Here is a 22,548-nt window from a genome sequence, read left to right as displayed (position 1 = left end):
GATTTTCCTTTATTGGAAATATCAGATCTATCTAATTATAACTAGATAATTATCTTCTAAGAATTGTTTTTTGGATTTTGAGTTCTTTAATATCTGGATCATTAACTATTTTGGAGATTTTTCTTGATTGGAAATATTGGGATCTATCTATTTATAATCATTTCTGCCAATAATTGGATGGTTCGAGTGTAATCTTGGGAGGTGGCGTTTTTTAGGCAAGAATTAAATTTTGTTCTTTGAGGTTGGTTATCGGGTTGTCGAGACCATATCCCCAAAATTTGGGATAAAAAAGATATTCCTAGTGTATGTTTTACCCAAGGGAATATATGAATAGTATACTTCTGAGAGAGTAGGAAATGTTTTGGCAAAACATATATGCCAAAGAAATAATTCTCTGGTTTGTGGAAAAGGGAGCATGTACGTGCTCTCATTTTTGTATCTATATAAGTTCTGTCTTCAAATAAATATATTTTTAAGATATGTTTATATATGATGTGATTTTCGAATGTATTTTCTGTATATCAATAGAAGGGAAATACATAAATATACACAGATAAGTTACATGATTTTCTCCAGGAATTTGGGAGGTAAATCCGGAGAGATAAAATACACGATTTTCTTTATGAATTTGGGAGGTAAATCTGAAGAGATAAAATTGACTTTTGAATAAGTCTAATACTCCTCCTCAGGTTTGAGCGTGGAGGTCCTTGATGCCCAACTTGACAAGTAGGAATATGAAATTCTCTCGATCTAACTCCTTGGTAAAGATTTCAACCACCTGGTACGAAGAACCAATAGAACATAGTTGAATAAGGCCTTGTTGATGCTTTTCTCGTACAAGATAGCAGTCCAGTTCCATGTGCTTTATGTGTTCATGATAGACTGGATTAGCTGAAATATGAATGGACACTTGGTTGTCGCAATAAAGAGTCATAGGCTCATTATGAGAAATGCCAAGGTCTTGAAGGAAATTTTGAGCCATTGAAGCTCACAAGAAACTAATGCCATGGCCCTATACTTGGCCTCCGTAGATGAATGTGAAACTGTGCTTTGTTTTCCAAAAAATTGGAGAGGCGTTGAGGAAAGTGCAGTATCCCATAGTAGACTTACGAGTCATCGGACAACTGGCCCAATCATAATTACATTAGGCTGTGGCATGAAGTGAGTTGAAAGCAGATAGTAGAATACCTTGGTCAGGACTGTCTTTCAGATATCTAAGTAATTTGAGGGCCTCAACCATGTGAGGTTTGCCAGGGTGTTGCATGAATTGACTAAGAATGTGATCTGAACACACAATATCTGGCCTTGTTATCATCAGATAAATGAACTTCCCCAGAAGCTGACGATATGGAGAAGGATCGTCACGCAAATCACCATTTGAATTGTTAAGTTTTAAATGTTGTTTCATTGGCAAGTCACTAGTGCGTGCTCCACGAAGTCCCACTTTTTCAAGTATATCTAAAGTGTTTTTTCTCTGTGTGAGATAAATACCCTTAAATGAATAAGCCACTTCAATCCCCAAGAAATATTTTAGGGGAGCAAGTTCTTTGATATGGAACTTACTATGTAAATACCACTTAATAGTCTCAATGGAATCAACATCATTACCGATGATTAAAATATCATTGACATATACAAGAATAAACACAGAGTGGGACCCTAAAATCTTGGTGAAGAGCGAGTAATCTACCTTAGATTGTCGAAAGCCAATTATATGTAAAGCAGATGAGAACTTAGCAAACCAATTTTTTGATGCTTGCTTAAGGCAATATAAATATTTATTTAAACGACAAACTTAGTGCTCCCTAGTCCCGAAAAATCGGGAGGAATCTTCATATAGACTACCTCGATGAGATCCCTGTGTAAAAAGGCGTCATGAACATTGAGTTGTTCAACATATCATCCCTTTATAATGCTTAGAGCAAGCAAGCAACAGACCATGACCAATTTTGCCACTAGCGCTCATGTGTGAGACAGTGCCGAAGGATGTGGCAACGGTTGTCAGCCGGTGCAACTGAATTTGAGGTATCACGACTAGGATTCATGGCACGTGTAAGGGATTTTCTCTTAGCCGACGCTGGCCTTTGAAAAACTCAACCGGCATTGAGGTGTTGACAATCTGAACCGACACTAAGTGCTGAAAGACTCAACCAGCGCTAGTTGTTGGCGCTCAACCGACGCTGAGCATTGAGAAGCTCGACCAGCGCTGAGTGTTCAACAAACTCACCTGGCGCTAATTGTTAACACGTAATCGACACTGGGTATTGAGGACCTCACCCGGCGCTAAGTATTTGACAAACTCACTCGGCGCTAATTGTTAACACCCAACCGGCATTGGGCATTGAGGAGCTCACCCGACGCTAAGCGTTCGAGAGGCTCAACCGGCGCTGAGTGTTGGACAGACTCAACCGGTGTTGTTCTAGTGCCTTAGCAACTTTTTAGGAGTGAACCACTAAGTCCTTTGTAATGGCTAGTTCTTCTTACCAAATCCCCGATGTGAAGAGGCTCCCAAGGGAAGGGGAAATCTGCTCCTATGATTTTACGGGTGAAGTTTTATCAAGGGGCGAACCCATTTGGCTAACACAGCTAGCGTGCAAACTAGAATGGCCCCTTAGTGTTACATTCATTTCTGACCCCGTATGCTTTGAAGTGCGAGATGCAATGATGGCAATGTTTGTATTGAAGAAGGGATGGCACTTCTTCATTGTATGCATCAGAACATAGCTTCCGGGGAGAATTTGCCCACCTTAGGGCGAAGGGATTACTTAGGTGGTCAGTAAAAGGCCTCTAGATTCACGGAGAGCACCAATATTTGAAGGGATATGCTTCCTGGACTGTCAAGGTATTGGCTTCGTATGGAAGCATTCTTGAGCATGCTTCACTATTAGCAGTAGTCTGGTGTTTGGGCAGCTACTACGACTGTTGCTCTAATACAACAAAGGTATTGCTGAAGACATGGAGCCATGTGAGCAATACTTGGTTTCTTGGTCATGGTGAAGTGGGAATCTCTTTACTGGATCTTCACTTTATTGAAGGTCTCCTGATACTCAGGGCTGTGTATGACGAGTTTGTGCCCTCAAACTCAGTCATCTCCGATAGTGTTAACTTGGGAGATGAAGAGCTGCCGGCTAGTCTTCCAAAGATCTTTGAGGCCTACCAGTCTATTATCAGTCGCTCCACCAATTGCAAGGTCACATTTATAGAATGGGTGAAATTCTTTTATGGGGATTATCCTTAGAGCGATCAGAGTACTTCGAAGGGAAAATTGAAGGCAGTTGCAAAAGAGACACCTCCCATATATCAACTCGAGACTGGCGATGACCGTGTCTTCTTGGCCGCCCCTGGCCTTATTCTTGTGCAAATTTGTGTTCCCTAGCTGGGGGGACGACATTCGTCCAAGGGTATTATACGTGGCCTGTGACATGGCCAGAGGGCGTGAGTATGCCCTTGCTCAGCAAGTCCTGTGCAACATATATCATGGCTTAGGGGCCATCACCCGTGGAAAATCCTATGGCTTGGGGGCCCTTTTGAAAGATTTGATAGCCCTTTTGAACAAAGGGATAACTAATAAAAATACTTAGTTTCTCACGGTAATCAAATTTGTCATGGTGATGAATATTATATGCAAAGCACAAGCAACCGAAAACACGAAGATTATAGTTGGGTTTGGCATGGAATAAAATTTCATAAGGGGACCGATTATGCAATAGAGGGGAAGGAATGATGTTGATTATATAAGCAATTGTGAGGACATAGTCTCCCCAAAATTCAAGGGAAAGATTTGTCTGAAACCGTAAAGCTTATGCAACTTCAAGTAAGTGATTATGTTTACGTTCCACTACACCATTTTATTGTTGTGTAGCAATACAACTGTGTTGATGTATAATTCCTTGATTTTGTTGAAATGATTTATATTTTTGGAGAAAAATTCACTCCCATTATCAGAACGAACAATTTGAATTTGGGAGTGAAATTGATTTTTAATAAGAGTAATAAACATTTTTGAATAAAAATTAACTTGAGATTTGTGTTGCATGAGATATGTCCAAGTAGCGCGTGAGTAATCATTGACTATAGTAAGAAAACATTCACCACAAAAAGAAGGAAAATAATATCCTCCCCAAATGTCTACATGAATCAAACAAAATGGAGCATTAGAAGTAATGCTACTTAAAGAAAAATGTAGTCTAGTTTGCTTTACAAGGGGACATATATCACTCAATTTATTCTTAGAAATTGAAATATAAGGAAAACTAGATGCAAGATAATGAAGGCGAGAAGAGGAAATATGCCCTAAACGCCAATACCACAAATCGATGGTTGGGGAAGAGTGGTGAAGGCGGCAGGCAAGAGTGGTCATTGGAGGATGCATAATCCACCTTGTTCTTTAACCAATCCAATCGTCGTCTTCATATACAGGTCCTGCAAGACACATGAGTTAGGGAAAGAAGTTATAGAATAGTTGAGATTCTTTGTGAGTTGACTCACATATAAGACATTTTTCTTGAATGAAGGAATACAAAGAACATCATGTAAGGCCAAAGAAGGGGCCAGATGTAATGAGCCAACATGAGAAATGTTATTGTGCTGTCTATTTAGTAAAATAACAAGTTTAGATGAAGCAAGAGGGGTAGACTGTGATTGTAATGAAGGATCACCAATCATGTGGTCAGTAGCACCAATATCGATAATCCAATAAAGGGGAAGAGACATTAAAGGAAAAATGGTGCTTACCAGAAAGATTGGCTGCAAAATTGGAGCTACTAAGGATAATTAGAGATAAAAGTATGTGGTATTGTTTAGGCGTGAAAGGCATTGATTGAGTGGAGGAGGCATCAAGGTAAAAGATGGGCGTGTTGACTAGTGGGCCCCGCATTGGAATGTGCTTGAGCAGTTGTAGCTAGCGCGAAAGTCTGACATTGTGGCTGAAAAGGAGGATATTACTGTTGTTGTTGACGTCCACTCGTTATTGTTGTCGGTTGTTACCTCTATGTTTTGGAAAACCATGGAGTAACCAGCAGTTTTGGAATAGGTGATTATCACGCCAACAATGAGTGCAACCTCCTCCTTACTGTTGTTGTTGTGTTGAAGAAGGTTGAGGGCTAAGACTGCTCTTGTGAGTAGTAGCCATGGCAGAGGTCTCAACCAATGTTTTTAGTTGAACATGCAGAGTGCGGTGCCTTTCCTCCTGCAGCAGTAGATTATAAGCTTTGTTTACTGACAACAAAGGATCCATGAGAAAGATCTGGCTACGAATCGAGCTGTATGAGTCGTTGAGACCCATAAGAAATTGCATCAACCATTGTTGGTGCTCAAAATAAGTTGGAGATTTGGAGGCGCCACAGGAACATGGTGGAGTAGAAGAGATAGAAGAAAGTTCATCCCAGTTGGATTTGAGCATACTAAAGTATGTAAGAATTGAAGAATTGTCTTGCTGCAGATTGGCAATGCAATGAGTCAATTAAAAAATTCTCAATGCTTGGCTTTGAGAGAATCTTTCTCGCAATCAACCTAAACATCATGTGTTGAAACACCGTTGTTGATGCTGTCAAAAATGTCTCTAGAGACAGCATTAAGTAACCAAGATATGACCATATCATTGGCCCTATCCCATTGGTTACACATAGAAGAATCTACATTAGGTCGAGGGAGAGAATCATTTATGAAACCTAATTTGTTTTGGCATTCAAAACCATACACATATCACACGACCAGTTATAATAGGTTGTCGCCCATAAGAACTTTGGAGACAAGAACAATCCCATGACTATTCGAATAGTGAATGTAATATGGGGAAGATGCATAAGCATCTGCAGAGATTCCAAAAAGACCATTAGAAAGCTCTATTTCAGAAGATGGAGGTGGTGGGGATTCATGAGAAGAACCCAATGGGAGAGTGGGTCCTGTCATTGCGCTTGAAGAGGAAGGAGAGTAGAGAAAGATAGCGAAGAAGATGTGCTTGTTAGGCTTGCTAGATGCAACTAGATCAAGAGTCTCGACCGTTCACGTAGTGACTTAATCTATAAGATGCACAAAACTCTTCGTTGCACCCAAGAAATATGCACTCTCGCTTCAACTTATTCCGTCGATAAGATGAACAGAGGGGCTTCTAATGAGAAGATACTCAATAATAGAATTAATTTGAAAAGGAAAAGCAACTTGCTTAGAGAATAAACAATTGGCATCAAAACCTGTTTCTATTACTTGCAAATGATGCTATAAATTGCTTGCGAATGAGAAGATTTTGCTTGCGAGTTTCTATTTGCTCGGAACTCTTGGTTGTACCTAATTACTCGAAAGGGAGTGATAGGATGGAACAATTTGCTTTGACAAGATTGGCTTTGAAGATACATTTTCTAGAGCGAGAATGTCACACCCCAAGATTTCTAACATACCCGAGGTGCAACAAACTATTCTTATACTAAAAAAAAATTCGAATTCCTATTAATATATCTTGTAACAAAACAAATTTTCTATTAATTAAAATTTGTACAAAGTTTGCTCACAACCGGTATTAACATGAAGGCTAGGTATACATCTGTTGATAGAAAAAACATTTACAGTGATCAAGTTAAACAAAAGTTACAAAGGAGAATTTAGTTATGACACGACTGCATCTTCTTCACAAGCTGGTCCTGATGTGCATTTAACTATGAGACTGCAATTACCGTGAAAAATATTTACCATAGTTTGGTGAGTTTGGCTACTCAGTAATAGTTTGGTGAGTTTGGCTACTCAGTAAGTGATTATCATGGTCCTAAAAATAATCATGATTGGAAGATATAAACATTTTCTGAAGAACGTATGTAAAAAAAAAACAACCCGAGGAAGAATTTTAAGCGAAAGCAGCTATAGATAACAATTGCACTTTCACAATAAATATAATCCAAATGATGAAAATGTATATAAACATTTTAACAGAGATGCATAATTCAAAGGATTTTACAAAATACCCTACTAGCGTCCCAAGTACGTCACCTATATACCCCACTAGCGCCCTGATGGGTCCAAACAAACCTCACCGGCGTATCGGATGAGTCTAAATAGCCCCTATCGGATAGGTCTAAACAATCCCTGCAGGTCCAAACATACCTCACCGGCGTCCCGGATAAGTCCAAATAGTCCCTACCGACGTAACCAGATAGGTCCTAACAATCCTTGTAGGTCCGATCATACCTCACCGGCGTCTTGGATGAGTCCAAATAGTCCCTAACGACATAACCGAATAAGTCATAATGATCCCTGTAGGTCTATTTATACTCAAATTATCTCTAAAACTCTTTAATTATCAGAAAGCAACAATATCATATATGTAAAGTATCATTGAAAACTTTAGCATGAATTCACTTGAAGCAATTTAATAACAATCACTTCCATTGAAATATCTCTAAGTAGCCATTTAAACATTTTGTGCAATAATTTTTGAAAGGTAACAGTTCTGAAGGACATTCTTGAAATCTAACATGACAACCGTCTAGTATTAATAGATGAACTTTTATGAGAATCCAAAATTAAATACGCAATTATCACAATTTATGGAGTTGCCAATTTGTAAATAATTCTTTCATAGGCAATACTACAATCAAGTGTAGAAATATCAGGTTTTCAAACAATGCGGCTATTATTTGCATATGAATTTTACAATGTCTAAATATTCAAAATAGTAGGAGGAAATCTCACAATTTTACTAAAAGTGGAAATATCACATTTATTTCTAATAATTTATAGTATAAAAAATTCTGAACAATAGACAGGAAAAATAAATTTATTTCTAAGAATTTACAGCATTTAAAATTCCTAATAATAGATAAAATATCATAATTTTACTAAAAAGATTATTTTTCAAGGAAATGAAGTCTCTTAAGCATAAAATTTACCGTGTCTAAAATTCATGACAATAGACAGAATAATCATTTCACTTTATAAAAAAAAACGGATTATTCTTCGAGACAATGAAGTCACTTACCTATAATATTTGAGAGGGAACTTTCGATAAAATTCAACTAGAGAGAGAAGGAGTTCACTACGTTTGTAAGAGGGAGAGCAAGAAAGGAAGCTCTGTAGGGGGAGAGTCCTTACCCTCTTTCTATTTAACTCCTTAAAATTTATTATTATATTACTTTATTAAACTCCACCTCATACATGAGGTGTAGTACTAACATCAAATGTGTAATGTTTAAAACCGACGTCCACCAAAGGACGTGGCAATTGAAAGAAAAAGGTGAAGGGTAAAAGGGCATAAGAGTAGTGATGGTCCCTAAGGACCATAATGCCTATATGGACCATCATACTATAAAGAGTTTTTTTTGTTTTTTTTTGTTCTAAAAATTAAGGTTGTTACAGAGAAACTATGCTAATAGGATGGAATAGGCTGTGAAAAAGGTGAAGGGTAAAAGGGCATGAGAGTAGTGATGGTCCCTAAGGACCATAATGCCTATATGGACCATCATACTATAAAGAGTTTTTTTTTTTTTTTGGTTCTAAAAATTAAGGTTGTTACAGAGAAACTATGCTAATAGGATGGAATAGGCTGTGGATCATCAGTGCTCTGATACCATGATAAGATGTGATTTTCAAATGTATTTTTTGTGTATCAATAGAAGGGAAATACATAAATATATACAAAGAAGTTACACTTCTTTTTCATGAATTTGGGAGGTAAATCTGGAAAGATAAAAGAGTTGTTGGGCATGGTTGGTTCTATTATGTTGTAGAGAACTCTCTTTATTAATTAATCAAGAATATACAAAACCCTGTATAAATATACTACTAGTAATAACTAAAGATAAATACCAATGGTTATGGATAATTACTAACTAATCTTATTATAGTCAAGAGACACCAAATTAAGAGATATATACCCATACATATATATATCCATACTGATATGTATTCATAATGATGTATATCAATACTAACAATATATCCATACGCTAACACTTCCCCTCAAACTCAAGATGCTTTGACACAAGCAATTGGAGTTTGAACAATATGTTGCAAAAATGAATGAGTTAGATCTTTAAGTCTTCACGTGCATAGATCACTTGAACAACAAGCATAGAATGGCATTTGGAGGAGCCAACAGAACTTGAGGTAGATCCGTGACAGATTCAGCAACTCGCAATCCGAGACAGATTCAACAACTTGCAGTCCAGAACGCAAGCCAGAACAGAGACAAAGGTTGTTTTGCAAAGAGTCGAAATACGACTTAGTAGATAGTCGAAACAGACTTGGTAGAGAGTCGCAACAGACTCGGTAGAGAGTCGAAACAGACTCGGTAGAGAGTTGAAACATGACTCGGAGGCCTTTGGCAGTGCTTCTTTAGTCTATGAGTTTCTCTCACTAAACTGAGTGTTGATTGATTCAACCATGGATGAAGAAAAGAGATGAAGTTTTGACAGTGTTAATTGATTCAACTATGGATAAAGAGGAGAGCTAAAGTTTTTACATAGAGAGATAAAATAGCAAAGTGTGTTTCTGTACGCTCATCATATGACAACGGTGATGGAGGTGCTTGGAAAGTGTCGGGTATTGTGGAATCCAAAATCGTATCAACCAAAAGCCCTAAATGAAATGCAGAAGCAGTACTTTGGGGAGATTCAATGTATCATGGCCTTATGAAGATGGATAATAATAACATCTTGGTACCCCACTAGTGACTTCATCACTTTTAGGATAGCAGTAGCACCCACCCATACTCCGTTGATTTGCTTGTAGGATTGTTGGCCACGTGGGAAAACCATAGGATTGACTATTTCTTGATTGAAGAGGAAAGAAGCTAAAGATACCGATTGATAAGATTCAAGAAACAAAGGTTAGGGTTTCATTTAAGGAGAAGAAGCCAAAAGACAGATTTCTTCTGCGTCTTCATATCTGAGGTCGGAAGAGAGAGAGAATCAGATATCTGAGGTCGGAAGAGAGAGAGAATCAGATATCTGAGGTCGGAAGAGAGAGAGAATCAGAGCCATCGTCAGAGGTAGAGAGTTGTAGAGGGTAATGAAATTTCTCGACCTCAGATCTGAGGCTTCAGATCTGAGGTCGGCGAGCCCAGATCTGAGGTCTGTTGAAGAGACTACAGCTCTGATGCCATATTAGAAACTTAGAATATATTAGAGAACTGTCTTTATTAATTAATCAAGAATATACAAAACGAACTGTCTTTATTTATTAATCAAGAATATACAAAACCCCATATAAATATACGGCCAGTAACAATTAAAGATAAATAACAACGGTTATAGATAATTACTAAATAATCCTATTATAATAAAGAGACACCTAATTAAGAGATATATACCCATACAAATACATATCCATAGTGATATGTATTTATAAGGACGTACATCAATACTAACGAGATATCCATATGCTAACAGGTCATACATTTTGTATTTACATGTTTTTAATATGAATTGCAATATTAACCAATAAATCATATTGTATAAATAGTTAATGATTGTTGCTCATAATAATGTGTATATGATTTTTTCATTCATGTGGTTGAGAGTATATGATTTTTTTATTTATGGGGTTGAGATATTGGAGATGACCGCAAATTTGTAAATCATAATCAATATACTATTGGTAGTTGATTGTAATGATTGGTTTATTTGGATATGCTTTACTTGGTTTCTCGATCGTTGAGTTAATTCAAATTTAATTTATAAAAATTTAAATCATTGTTAAGTTAATTCAAATTAAATTAATAAAAATTTAAATTTGATGATGAAATTGAATTAGATTCCAATAAATTTAAATTTGGCGATCCAGGTTAAATATCTAATATATGAAGTTAAGTGCTTATAGATTTATCGAGGTTTTGCTTGCTTAATGTTTGCAGAAAAATTCATTTTTCGTTGGAGTGCGAGGGTTGCAATATGATTAAAATTTTCAAATGGTTTAGGCAGAAATTTAAGTGCGTTGTACCTAGAAAGATGATAAGATTAAAAATATATTTTAGGGTTGTAGTAACTAAGAGATTATATATTACGAGATTATTTACTTTTTTGGTACAAAGAGGTCACAATCATTCTATTTCAATTTTAACAGTCAATTATAATTACGATATCATTGTATAAAAAATAATGGTCTCAATATTTACATTCCAGATATTAATCTTAAAATCAAATGTAAGAAATGGTAAATAAAATAAATAAAGAATTCAAATATCCAACATAAAGAATAGTTTATAAATGTCTATGCACTGTTGTTATTTTTCGTGCATAGAGCAGTTCATGCATTTTTTAACAAATGAATATAGTTTGTGTTAATATTGGACATCAATTCAATGAGCTTGTAGATTTGCTACGCATAGTTGGTCTTACATTTGGCTTCTACATGTTTTTAGTATGGATTACGTTAAGCAATAAAATGAATTTTATAAATAATTAATGAACTGAAATTTTCTAAAAAAAATACATCTCTTAATATATATATATATATATATATATATATATATATAGAAGATACTACCATTAGCCCAAAGGCTAACAAGAACATATGAGCGCAACGGCCGATCTTACAATCACAACCTCATTTCGTACTTGAATTTTAAAATTTTTTCTACAAATCCAAATCACTTAAAATTTTAGGCATGTGTACTTCTCATCGAGTCGCACCTAATAAAAATATAAAAAACATAATCCATAAATAAATTGACCAAAATACCTTGAAACTTTATAGGAGTATTTTGGTCATTTTATTTCATATAAAATATTTTTTTTTATAGTTTTCGAAGATTCGCCTATTTTTTATGAACAGGCACCTAAAATTTCAAATGATTTGAACTTGTAAAAAAAAATTAAAATTCAAATATATTGAGATTCGTGATCGTCAAATCTGCCCAAATTCAATCTGGGCAGTTGGCCTCATATCTTCCTGTTAGCCCAAGGGGTAACAGGAATATTTTCCTATATATATATATATATATATATATGGGAAATGCTAGCGTAGGTCGACTAGTTTACAACTATATATAGGTTCAACGGCCCAGATTGAATCTCGACCGATATGACGAATACGACATCATCTCGTATTTTAATTTTAATTTTTTTTACAAATCCAAATCATGTGAAATTTTAGGTGTATATTCTTCTCATCGATGCGCACCTAATAAAAATATTAAAAAACTGTTTTGTAAAATATAAATTGACCAAAATACCTTTGCAATATTTCGAGACAATTTTGATCAATTTATTTTTCATGAAATATTTTTTGATATTTTTATTTGATTATAATAATTTTAAAAAATACTCGTTCAAAATTTCAAATAATTTGGATTTATATAAAACAATTAGCCTAGTGGGCCTACATTAGCATTTCTCTCTCTCTCTATATATATATATATATTAACGTTATATGTTGTTTATATTGATGAGTATATATTCTCATTAAAATATGTTTCATCACTATTCTTAATATCAATTTTTATTGAGATAGTCTAAGCTTTTCAAAGAGTGGATGCAACAATATCAATTGCTTTAAGGGGTTGTCCTCGAAAACGTGATTCTACTCGAACAACTATTTAGAGAAAATAAACATACTCGGATTGCGGTAAGATTAAAATACAAATGGGGTGAGTTGGCCGACTCACCTATTACCTTACGGGAAGTCAAAAAATATTATATCCACTGAAATTAATGTGGACAACAGAGAGAGGAATTAAAAAAGCTACTTTTATATTTTTTGCAATTTTTTTTTCCCAAATTTACATGATTGTTGTAGAGAAGCCTAAAATTTTATAACAAAAAATACATCTTTGAGATAGATTTTGGAACGAGATCACAGAAGAAGAGGTTTGTGGGCTGACTCACCAAATACTTTTCCAATATATATTGACGCCAATATTGAAAGAAATGCATTTGGAAGGAAGATTGAGTGGAGATTATATATTAGAGGTGATTTGAAATTTTTTAGCCCTTACGTTCTGAACGTCAGAATTCTTGCATCCGATTCTATATTAGGGTCAAAGGTCGCACCTATTACTGTCATTTAATAAATAGTCTATCTTTAAAAATTTAATAACCATTATTTAAAGGAAAAGATATTGCCAGTCCTTAGTTGATGGAAGACAATAAGCCTAACAATCCATATTAACTTTGGGCCAATCTAATAGTCATAATCATATTTTATATTTAAATTTGAATTATTTTTTAACAGATTTAAATTACTTGAAATTTGGATCGTCCACTCTTCTCATCAAGACTCATCCAATAAAAATATTAAAAAACATATTCACAAAAACTAAAGGAAAATGGTTTGATAGGACTGAAGCCCCATTACAATAAGTAAAGCCTCACCTCATAACTCATCCAATAGTACAATTAAATTATTGAAAAACCTTTACGTCGATCATCTCAACTTGAACATTATGCTTGTGAAAAAATTCAGATTTCTAGCTTTAAAAATATTGTATATTATAATAAATTATTTAGACCATCCATTTTTTCCTAAAAATAAGTGTCTACAGATCCGCAAGAATTCTATTATTTTTTAGTTTCTAATTTTATTGTTGGAGCTAGAAATTGATTTTAAAACCACAATGGAGGTTTTCTTTGCGAAAGTGCTTTTCAGACTAGAATTTGAAATGAAGATTTATTTTGTTTTCATAAAGCCTTGGCCCTATAGAAACCTCATCCAAAACTCAATTAACTAAACTACCCCTATTAGGGGTAATTTTGGTTAATTTGTTTGACAAATTACTTTTTTTTAATGTTTTTATTAGGTTCATCTATTTTCAAGAGAAAACGCTCAAACTTTCAAGTGGATTGAATTTGTTAAAAAAAAACAAAATTACAACACAAAATGACCTCGTGATTTTTGGATTGGCCTAGATTCAATTTGTGCCATGAGAAAAACTTATGTAGACGCTACCTAAAATTCACAAGTTTTTCTCCTGCCTTAGGAACCCTAGATTTAAGTCAAATAACCTTAGATCTACCAATTCCAGCAAACATAGACATCCAAAAGGAGATGGTGGCGCAAATCATATTTAATTTTAGCTAATTTAATCTTTAATTTAGCTTTATTTTCTGTATTTTCTGTTATTTCTTAGTTTGTAATGTTTCAAATAGTTTTTATTGCAAATACACAGATCTAGAAGCTAACACTGCCAGTGGACCTAAGAAAGAATCATATCCAAATTGTTATGTGTCATTCTTGGGGCCATAATTCAAGCAGCCCCACTTTCTATTGTTTTTTCAAATTTAACTTAGTCTCGCTAAGATTTGAGCAGATCTCATCCTAGAGATCGGTGCGGATCGGAGTGTAAACAGTTTGGTACCCACCATATTTCTCTTACTTTACTTCATGATTTGTCACAGGTGCCTGGTTTTAAAGTAACGATATGAGTTTTAATCTCTTTATTCTAAAGTATTAATGAAAATGTCTTTCTCCCCTACTAATTTACTAAAAAAAAAAAAATTGATGAATGTAACCGGCCTAGGACCCTCTTTAATCAAGCGAATTTTCATGTGAAGCAATACCTTGTATTATACAAACAATCAATGAACTCAGCAGTTATTAAGAAAAAAAAACCATGCTGCTTCATATTGATGTGTAGATGTTTTCATTAAGATATTTTCTATTTGGTACCGTTGGCAGTAAAAGGGCTAACTGTTTGGAATTACTCGATTTTACACTAGCGGGCTCTAGGGTGTGGATGGTTTCTTCAAAATTAATGTTAGTAAAAGCTTCAACACAAAACAATAAACTTTATATATAATTTACCCAAGAATTTCCCAGAAAATTTTTGAAAATCAATTGAGTAATTATGCATGGTTAACCTAAATGCGTGCGCTCCAGCGGTGCCTGGTTAACCTTGTTCAAATATATTGACCCACATTCTTCTTCTTGTCCTTTAAACAGGTCCAGGGTGCTCGTCTCTTGGATATGGAGCCATGGCAGAGTTGGGACCTTTCAGAGTCCACAGCAATGGCACGACTCTTTACAGGAACAAATATGCTTGGAACAATGGTAGAATTAACCTTATTTTCTGAATTTCTATTAACTATAAATCCTGATAATCTCAGAATCATTCAAAAGGCTTTCTTTGAAATTCACAATTATCAATTTTAAGTGCGGATCGTCTATGAATGATGCATGTTGTTCGCAAATAGCATTATTTTGTTTATCTTGGAACCATGGAATTTCGTATCTAGTAATGTTTTTAGGCACACAAGCAGGTTTTTTAGAGCTATCTTACTTCTAGAGTCCATAATACAATGCCTTGAACTATGAGAAAAAACACTCTAGATAGGTTTGTTACTCAAGAGACCAAATGTAAATTTTGATCTTACATGAGTATATGAACTTGTCAAAATAATTGGGACAATCACTATGATGACATCAACAGCAGAGTTTGTTGAAGATTGATGTCTTGTATTCTGAGGAAATATATCTGTCACGGTTCGGATATATCCGTACATGAGATTAGATATATCTGAGACTTGATATATATATATATTTGTACAAGGGTATTTCGGTAATTTGTACCATCTAGATATATATCGTTACGATTGGGGGTTCATCCAAAGTTAAGGGTTAAGGGAAAAACATAGATCCCTTTGTAATTAGATAAAAACAGAGAGCCGTGAGGAAGAGAGAAAATGTTAACCCTAGTCTCCATTGTCAGTAAAGAGACTCTAATCTCCCATGGACGTAGGCACGTTGCCAAACCAAGTATATATTTGCGTTGTGGTTGGTTGTCTATTTCTTTTGTGTTTTTTTCTTCTTTTTTTGTTTCATGGATTGCTTTTCATTTCTACAGAGTCTATGTATAAGACACCAAAACCCAAAACTTGGTAAAGGGGGGATTGCTATTGCATTGACGACGAACTCGGGAAAGTTACTGATGTAACTCAAATTAGTATATATCATAACTCGGTGAGTTTCGGACGGACTCGGTGTGTCTATTAGTACTCACCTAGTTGGGCACCTTTCTTGAAATACAAGGGGTGCAGAAATATTACCCCTTTTTCCTCATTTGTCTTCATTGAAGTATCTAATGTCAAGAAATATGGTTTCAATATTGGAAATCTTTGTAATAATATATTTTTATATTTATTTATAAAATTTAAACCTTCAAAGATAGTATAGATCGACATATCTATAAAAAAATAAAAATCTTAAAGATTGATGGCCCAAAAATACGTTACAAAATATACTATTTTCAAAACTTGAAATCCATTTTTTCTCATGCCCATGCATCTTGATGTTGAGATCATCGATTTGAAGATATTTGGGCATCAAAACAATCTCTTCTAATGAAATTGGTTAGGTAGGCTCAAATTTGATTGTTTAGAGCCTCAGCTCTATATAAATTTTTCCTTCTCTAAGGGCTCATTTGGATACCTGGAAATATATTGCCTGTGAAATATATTACTGACGTAAACATTACTGTATAATACATTACTTGTAAATGGATTGTTACTGTTTGGGTAGTATTTCGATGCAACCTGAGAAATACATTGTTATTTTTTGGCTATGTCTGGAAGAAATATAGGAAATGCATTACCCACATTTTACCAGTACAGGCCTATAAACTATCATTTCTTTCTTTTTTATCACAAAATTCCACTAAAATGCAGAATTATCATTTCCTTCTTTTTTGTCATAAAATTTCACTAAAATATTGAATTAAAATAATCATCACACCATTCCAAAAAGATTTCTAATAATAACATTATCACCATTCCAAAAAGATTTTTAATAATAACTTGTACCATTTTAAAGTCACTATTTCTTCCTACTTATTTTAAGTGCATTTGGCACTTATATGCAATCATATGTTTTCTAACTTGACATTGGTTTCAACATGATAAGTCATTAGAACAATATGATTGGAATAACATGATTTTATTATGATAAGTCTTATTTTTATTTATTTATTTATTATAGAAGTCTTTCAAATGTCTCTCTATATAATTTCAAATAAGAAATAAATTTATGAAATTAAATTCAAAATCTGTAGGATACGAGTTAAAAAATGGGAAGAAGTTTGATTAGCAAACTAGAAGGTTTGGTAACTGCAGTATAAAATTTTGAGGTATTGGAGGAGACTAAAAAAAATGGATTTCAAGTTTTGAAAATAGTGTATTTTGTAACGTATTTTTGGACTGTCTAGTTTCAAGAGTTTCATAGATATCTACACTATTTATGAAGCTTTAAACTTTATAAATAAAGATGAAAATATATTTTAAGACCATCACAAAGATTTCTAGTATTGAAACCACATTTCTCGACACTATTTGAAGGTAGGCTCTAATTTGATTGTTTAGAGCCTAGTCTCTATACAAACCTCACCCTTATTATATTTTTATTTTTATTTTCAATAAAGTTTCCCCTTTTTGTGTGCATTTGGGTCGACTTAGGGAACTAAATGAGTCCACTCCAAATTTGTCAACTCGCTCCAAGCTCATGTAGAGTTTTGGCGGGAGCACGATTTTATAAACGTTGCATGTGAGACGATTGAAATGTGCGTCAATCATTTATGTTTGGTACTATTTCCTATAGTTTTAATTCAAATGGTCAAGTCAAACCGCAAATCAGTTTTATTTCAAAAAGTTGGCGGAAAAAATAGGGTAAAAATTATAGATCACCAAAAAAATAAGATAAATTATAAAATCATGATATTTCAAATTTGGTTAAAAAATAATAGAGTAAAAAAATAGTATATGTAAAAATAACAAAATATAGGATTATACTTTGCAGCTATTGTATAGATATATTAAAGCTATTAAACAATAATTTTATAGCTTTTCTGGAGTCATCAGAGTAATACTTGAATATTTTTTGTTGAAACTTTTAATAAATCCAGCAACAATGTTTACTTTGCTGTTACGACATAAAACATATCGTAAATTTATTGAGAGTATTCAATGAAACAACACCACCAATACTAAATACAAGAAAAAATTAGCAAATAACAAGAATTACGAACCAAGGTAAAGACTCAAATATGTTAAATAGTGGTACATCCGAAATGCTATGTTGTATATGTCAATGAAATGAAAACTAATTAATGAAATATAAAATTAATCAAACTTCTCTATGCATAAAAACAACGCAACAAAATGTTTAAACAAATTCAAATCGCGCACTTAATTCCTAGCGACCGAAATATTCCATATCATTGAATCTCTATCTTGCTCTTTGTAGAGATGTTATGGTTTTCAACAGAGAGAGAGAGAAAAAAAAAATTAGTGGGTTAAACTCTTCTTCTAATTCTATTTATTATTTTTAGATATACGATTATTTTGATTACCTTTTTTTTGGGAATATATTCCTTGTATTTTTTCGTATACTTTTTTAAGGGAACTCATTGATAATATTTTTTTTTATGGAATCTTAAGTTAAATTAAGATTTTTAATTTATCCCATTGTTAATGTAATTATCTTTAAACCAAAATTCATTAATATTCAAGTAACGAAGAAATAAAGTTATAGGGAAAAAGTCTTTTTCAAAAGGTTTCTTTTGAAAAAAGGTCGATTTTTTAATATTTTTTGAAAAACTTGGAGTTCTTAATGGATTTTAAGAAATCAGCGATTTTTTGAAAATCATGTTTTAAACAGAGACATGCCAAATATGTGTCAAACTACCCCCATGCAAATTTAATTAAAAATAAGATTAGAAGTTCATGTAATCTACATTTGAAGCTGTAAGTACATGGGTGCAGTGGCAAATTTGTTGTTCTTGGAATCTCCTGCTGGCGTTGGCTTCTCTTATTCCAACACCAGCTCCGACTATGATCTTAGCGGCGATAAGAGAACAGCATCTGATGCTTACACTTTCCTGATCAACTGGTTCGAGCGATTCCCAGAATACAAGAACAGCGATTTCTACATCTCAGGAGAGAGCTACGCAGGTCACTATGTTCCACAGCTCGCATATCAAGTCCTTTGGCACAATCAGATGGCCACAAAAACCATCATAAATCTCAAAGGCATCGCGGTGAGCTCCAATTTCTGTATTTGATTTTTCACACACATACACAAAGACTGAGTTGTGTATAAGTAATTGCAGATTGGTAACCCGTGGATTGACGTTGCGATTGACACACTAGAATTTTATGAGTACTTGTGGACCCATGCGATCCTCCCAGACGAGATCATCAACGCCATCAATAGATATTGCAATTTCTCACTTAACAGGCAATCCATACCATGCTCTGATACCCTCTCTCAATTGGACATTTCTTCCATTGACATGTACAACATCTATGCCCCTATCTGCAACACCACCAACAAACACAAGCCTTGTGCTAGTGACCAGGTATTAATTCTCCTCACTTCTCTTTTTTCCCCTAGTGATTACTTCCTTTTTCACGTAGGGTTGATGTCCCTATAGTAGTATTACTATGACAGTTGCCAATATTTGAGGACACTCAATATTTGAGGATACCTGGCTATATAGAAGACAACTAAATATTGCGAGGCGCTCAATTTCTATTAGTTGTTGTCAAGGATCGACACTTTGACATATAGCGACGCGTGAGGATGCCTAATTATATTATATAAATTCCCCATCCAATTGTCAGTTGATAATTAGTAAATATTTTATTTTATACATTCTATAAAATATTATATTTCATTCAATAGGTTATAATTGTGTGTCCCTATTAAACCAAAGTACTGGACACCTTAAATACATGATTCTTTTGGTCTCTACTAATAAATGGCTGGTTGTATGCAGGAATATGATCCTTGCACAGATGACTACGTGGAAATGTATCTAAATCTTCCCCAAGTCCAAAAGGCACTCCATGCTAACGTTACTGGGCTAGAGAATCCGTGGTTTGCATGCAAGTATGAGTTTTTTTTTTTCCCCTTTATTTTTTTGTACTTCTTTATATTAAAGAAGCAAATTATAAAGGAAAGTTCTTGATATTCACACTAATGCTAAGTTGTATTATTGTGGACCACAGCTTTTAAAACTAACGATTATGCAAGGATATCCAACACTGGTCAAAATCACCTATAGATACCATTTTTAAGGAAAATTTTAATTTAAGGTTGCAACTATAAAATGTAGAATTAAGGTACACATAAAAAATCCATCGAAAAAGGTTGTTTTGATGTTGGAAAGCCCTTTAATATCTCTTCTCGAGGTCAAGATGGATGCATATAGGAAAGAAAGAGATTTTGAGTCCTAAAAATAGTTCATCTTACAATATTATTTGGACCATCCATTTTCAAGATTTTCATGTGTTTATGATCCACTTGATTTGAATCATTTTTAAAGTTTAAAATTTTATAATTAGACATATAATGGACTCTTAAGCCATCTTGAAAACTTTTGACACCAAAATTACACGTTAGGCTAAAATTTGGAAGTGCGCCTTAATTTGATAGTCTAAGGTTGGTCTTATCCTATTTTGTTTTGCTGGACCGTATGGTGAGAACACAACTAATAAGGCAGAGATGTTAGCAGTTCTTCAAGGATTAAAATTTTTAAAGAAGAAGAACATTCAGCATCCTTGTGCTATTGAAGGAGATTCTTTTAATGTTATGGTAATAAGGTTAGAGGCCACCATGACGTTTGAGATCATATTTGGTCGGAAGCTATGGATATGGGGGAAGGATTGTGTATTTCTTTTTGACAAGTCCTTCAAGAGGCTAATGATGTTGTTGATTCTTATGCGAAGAGGAAAGTTCTTTTGAGCAATAAAACTATGGAATATTGTCAAAAAAAAAATTGCAACCTTTTTATAATGATTAGATAAACAGAGAAAATAAAAACTTTATCAAAATAACCTAACGTGTTATGTGCCAAGCACGTAGTGAGTGCCACACTGATTGTCATAGAGGAATTGGTATAAATATTAAGGAGTTTTATGTGATCGCTTCATATCAATGAAGATGAAGAGCAAGTTCATAGGACAACTATGAGACCAACTTTGTTTTATGGAGTGGAATATTGAGTGGTCAAGAAACAATAGATTCATAGAATGAGTGTAGCTGATGAGAATATTTAGATGGATGACTGGTAAGATAAGAAATGATAGAATACAAAATGAATATATTTCCGAGAATTTAGGTGAGGTACCAACAAACGATAAGATGACAGAAAGTAGATTTTAATGGGCTGGCCATGTACAGCGCAGATCCAGTACAATAACTATTAGGAGGCATGAATAAGTTCAAGTAGAATGCTATAAAAAGGCAAGGGATTGGCCCAAAAGGGCACAGTTGAAAATAGTGACAAAAGATATGAGGATTATGACTTTAATAAATGTATGACCTTTAATAGAGCAAATGACATATTATGATTCATGTAGCCAACCTTTGTTAGTTGGGAAAAAGTTCAGATGATATTAATGATTATCAAGAAATTGCTATAAATAGTTGTGTTAAACCCTTACTGGATGGGTTGCTGGTAATGTGCAAACAGAAGAGAAATCAACAAAAAAAAATAAAGCAAAATAGAGCTCTACTCCCACAATTTTTCCTAAGATAGCATTATCACATACGTGTGTGTACGTGCATGTACATGAAGCATGAACACAGTCCTTTTGACACTTTATTTTATGTAAGTGATTACTGTTTAATTGTTTTATCCACAAATATTTGTGAGTCACTGTATTTGGATAATGACCCTCTATGAAAAATACCTTAAAATTCATAGGTTAACATTTAATAACTATATTGCTTCCTTAGGAATTTTTCCACAGGATCATTTCCCTTTCCATTTTAGCTTGAGTGGGTTAGCAGATGACATTTAACTGTGCTACATCTCAAGTTCAATTTCTACTACTGAACTACCCAAAAAAAATGGGTGGTTATAATCACCTACTATTAGTGCATGGCATATTTTCCGAAGACCCTATTTAATTTACTAATTGACTCAGTCCACTTTATTAAGACAGGATCCTTTGGGATACAATTATAGGTTTTTTATTTTCAGTTTTTTGAGTAGTCCATTTACTTAGAAATTTGTTAAAAGTCTTTGTTTTTGTCATATGTCAAAAATGTGCAGGGATATGGATTTATCCAAACTCTGTCAAGTTTGCGCAATGTGCACCATTGATCTTTAGTGTCTGTTTTTCCAAATGAACAGTAGATACATTACTGGTTCTTCTACCTTTCATCTTGCAACATGTGAGCATAGTATGCTGAATACTCCTTACTGAAATGTGGCAGACCTTTTCTCATGCATATTCAGAAATTTGCCATTTCCAAACAAGTTTTTGCCCTCAACATCAACCATACAAAATAGAAATTCATGTGTTCTAAGGTGAGTAGCAAAAACAATATGCTACTAGTTCCTCAACGGGAGTAGTAAGGATGGACTTTAGTGCCCAATGCTGACATTGGATGGTTTACAGACTGTTAGCATGATGTTTGGAAGTAAAACGTGAGCGTAACATAATTTTCCTTAATTGTATCATCAAACATAGTATACTTTTTCTTATCTGTATTATTAATTACAGTTTCTTCTGTCTTGGTAGTGGGATGAATCTGTATTGGAAGGATGCACCACTTACTGTACTTCCCCTAATAAAGAATCTCACAGCGAATGGCATCCGAGTGATGCTATACAGGTAATTTGCA

General features: G+C 34.2%; 1 protein-coding gene across 3 annotated transcripts in view; it reads left to right on the top strand.

The window, feature by feature from the left end:
* The window catches only part of LOC18442803 (serine carboxypeptidase II-3), a 33,792-nt gene that overhangs the window by 3,559 nt on the left and 7,685 nt on the right, over positions 1-22,548 (top strand). The window contains exons 2-6 of one of the 3 annotated variants that reach the window (XR_016044867.1): positions 14,866-14,973; positions 18,675-18,949; positions 19,150-19,270; positions 19,691-19,803; positions 22,446-22,538. Coding sequence is in view for 2 of the 3 variants with exons in the window: in XM_088852419.1 (XP_088708545.1) it covers positions 14,866-14,973; positions 18,675-18,949; positions 19,022-19,270; positions 19,691-19,803; positions 22,446-22,538 (838 nt within the window). In the remaining variant the exon portion in view is untranslated. Of the gene's footprint in view, positions 1-14,865; positions 14,974-18,674; positions 18,950-19,021; positions 19,271-19,690; positions 19,804-22,445; positions 22,539-22,548 lie in introns of all 3 variants that reach the window. The other 2 variants (XM_088852419.1, XM_088852423.1) reach the window with 2 other exon arrangements.

Source organism: Amborella trichopoda, chromosome 1 (genome assembly GCF_054954075.1).
Source record: "Amborella trichopoda isolate Santa Cruz 75 chromosome 1, AtrichopodaSantaCruz75HAP2 v2.0, whole genome shotgun sequence".
NCBI classification, from domain to species: Eukaryota; Viridiplantae; Streptophyta; class Magnoliopsida; order Amborellales; family Amborellaceae; genus Amborella; species Amborella trichopoda.
This window is presented reverse-complemented; position numbering and strand designations above follow the sequence as displayed.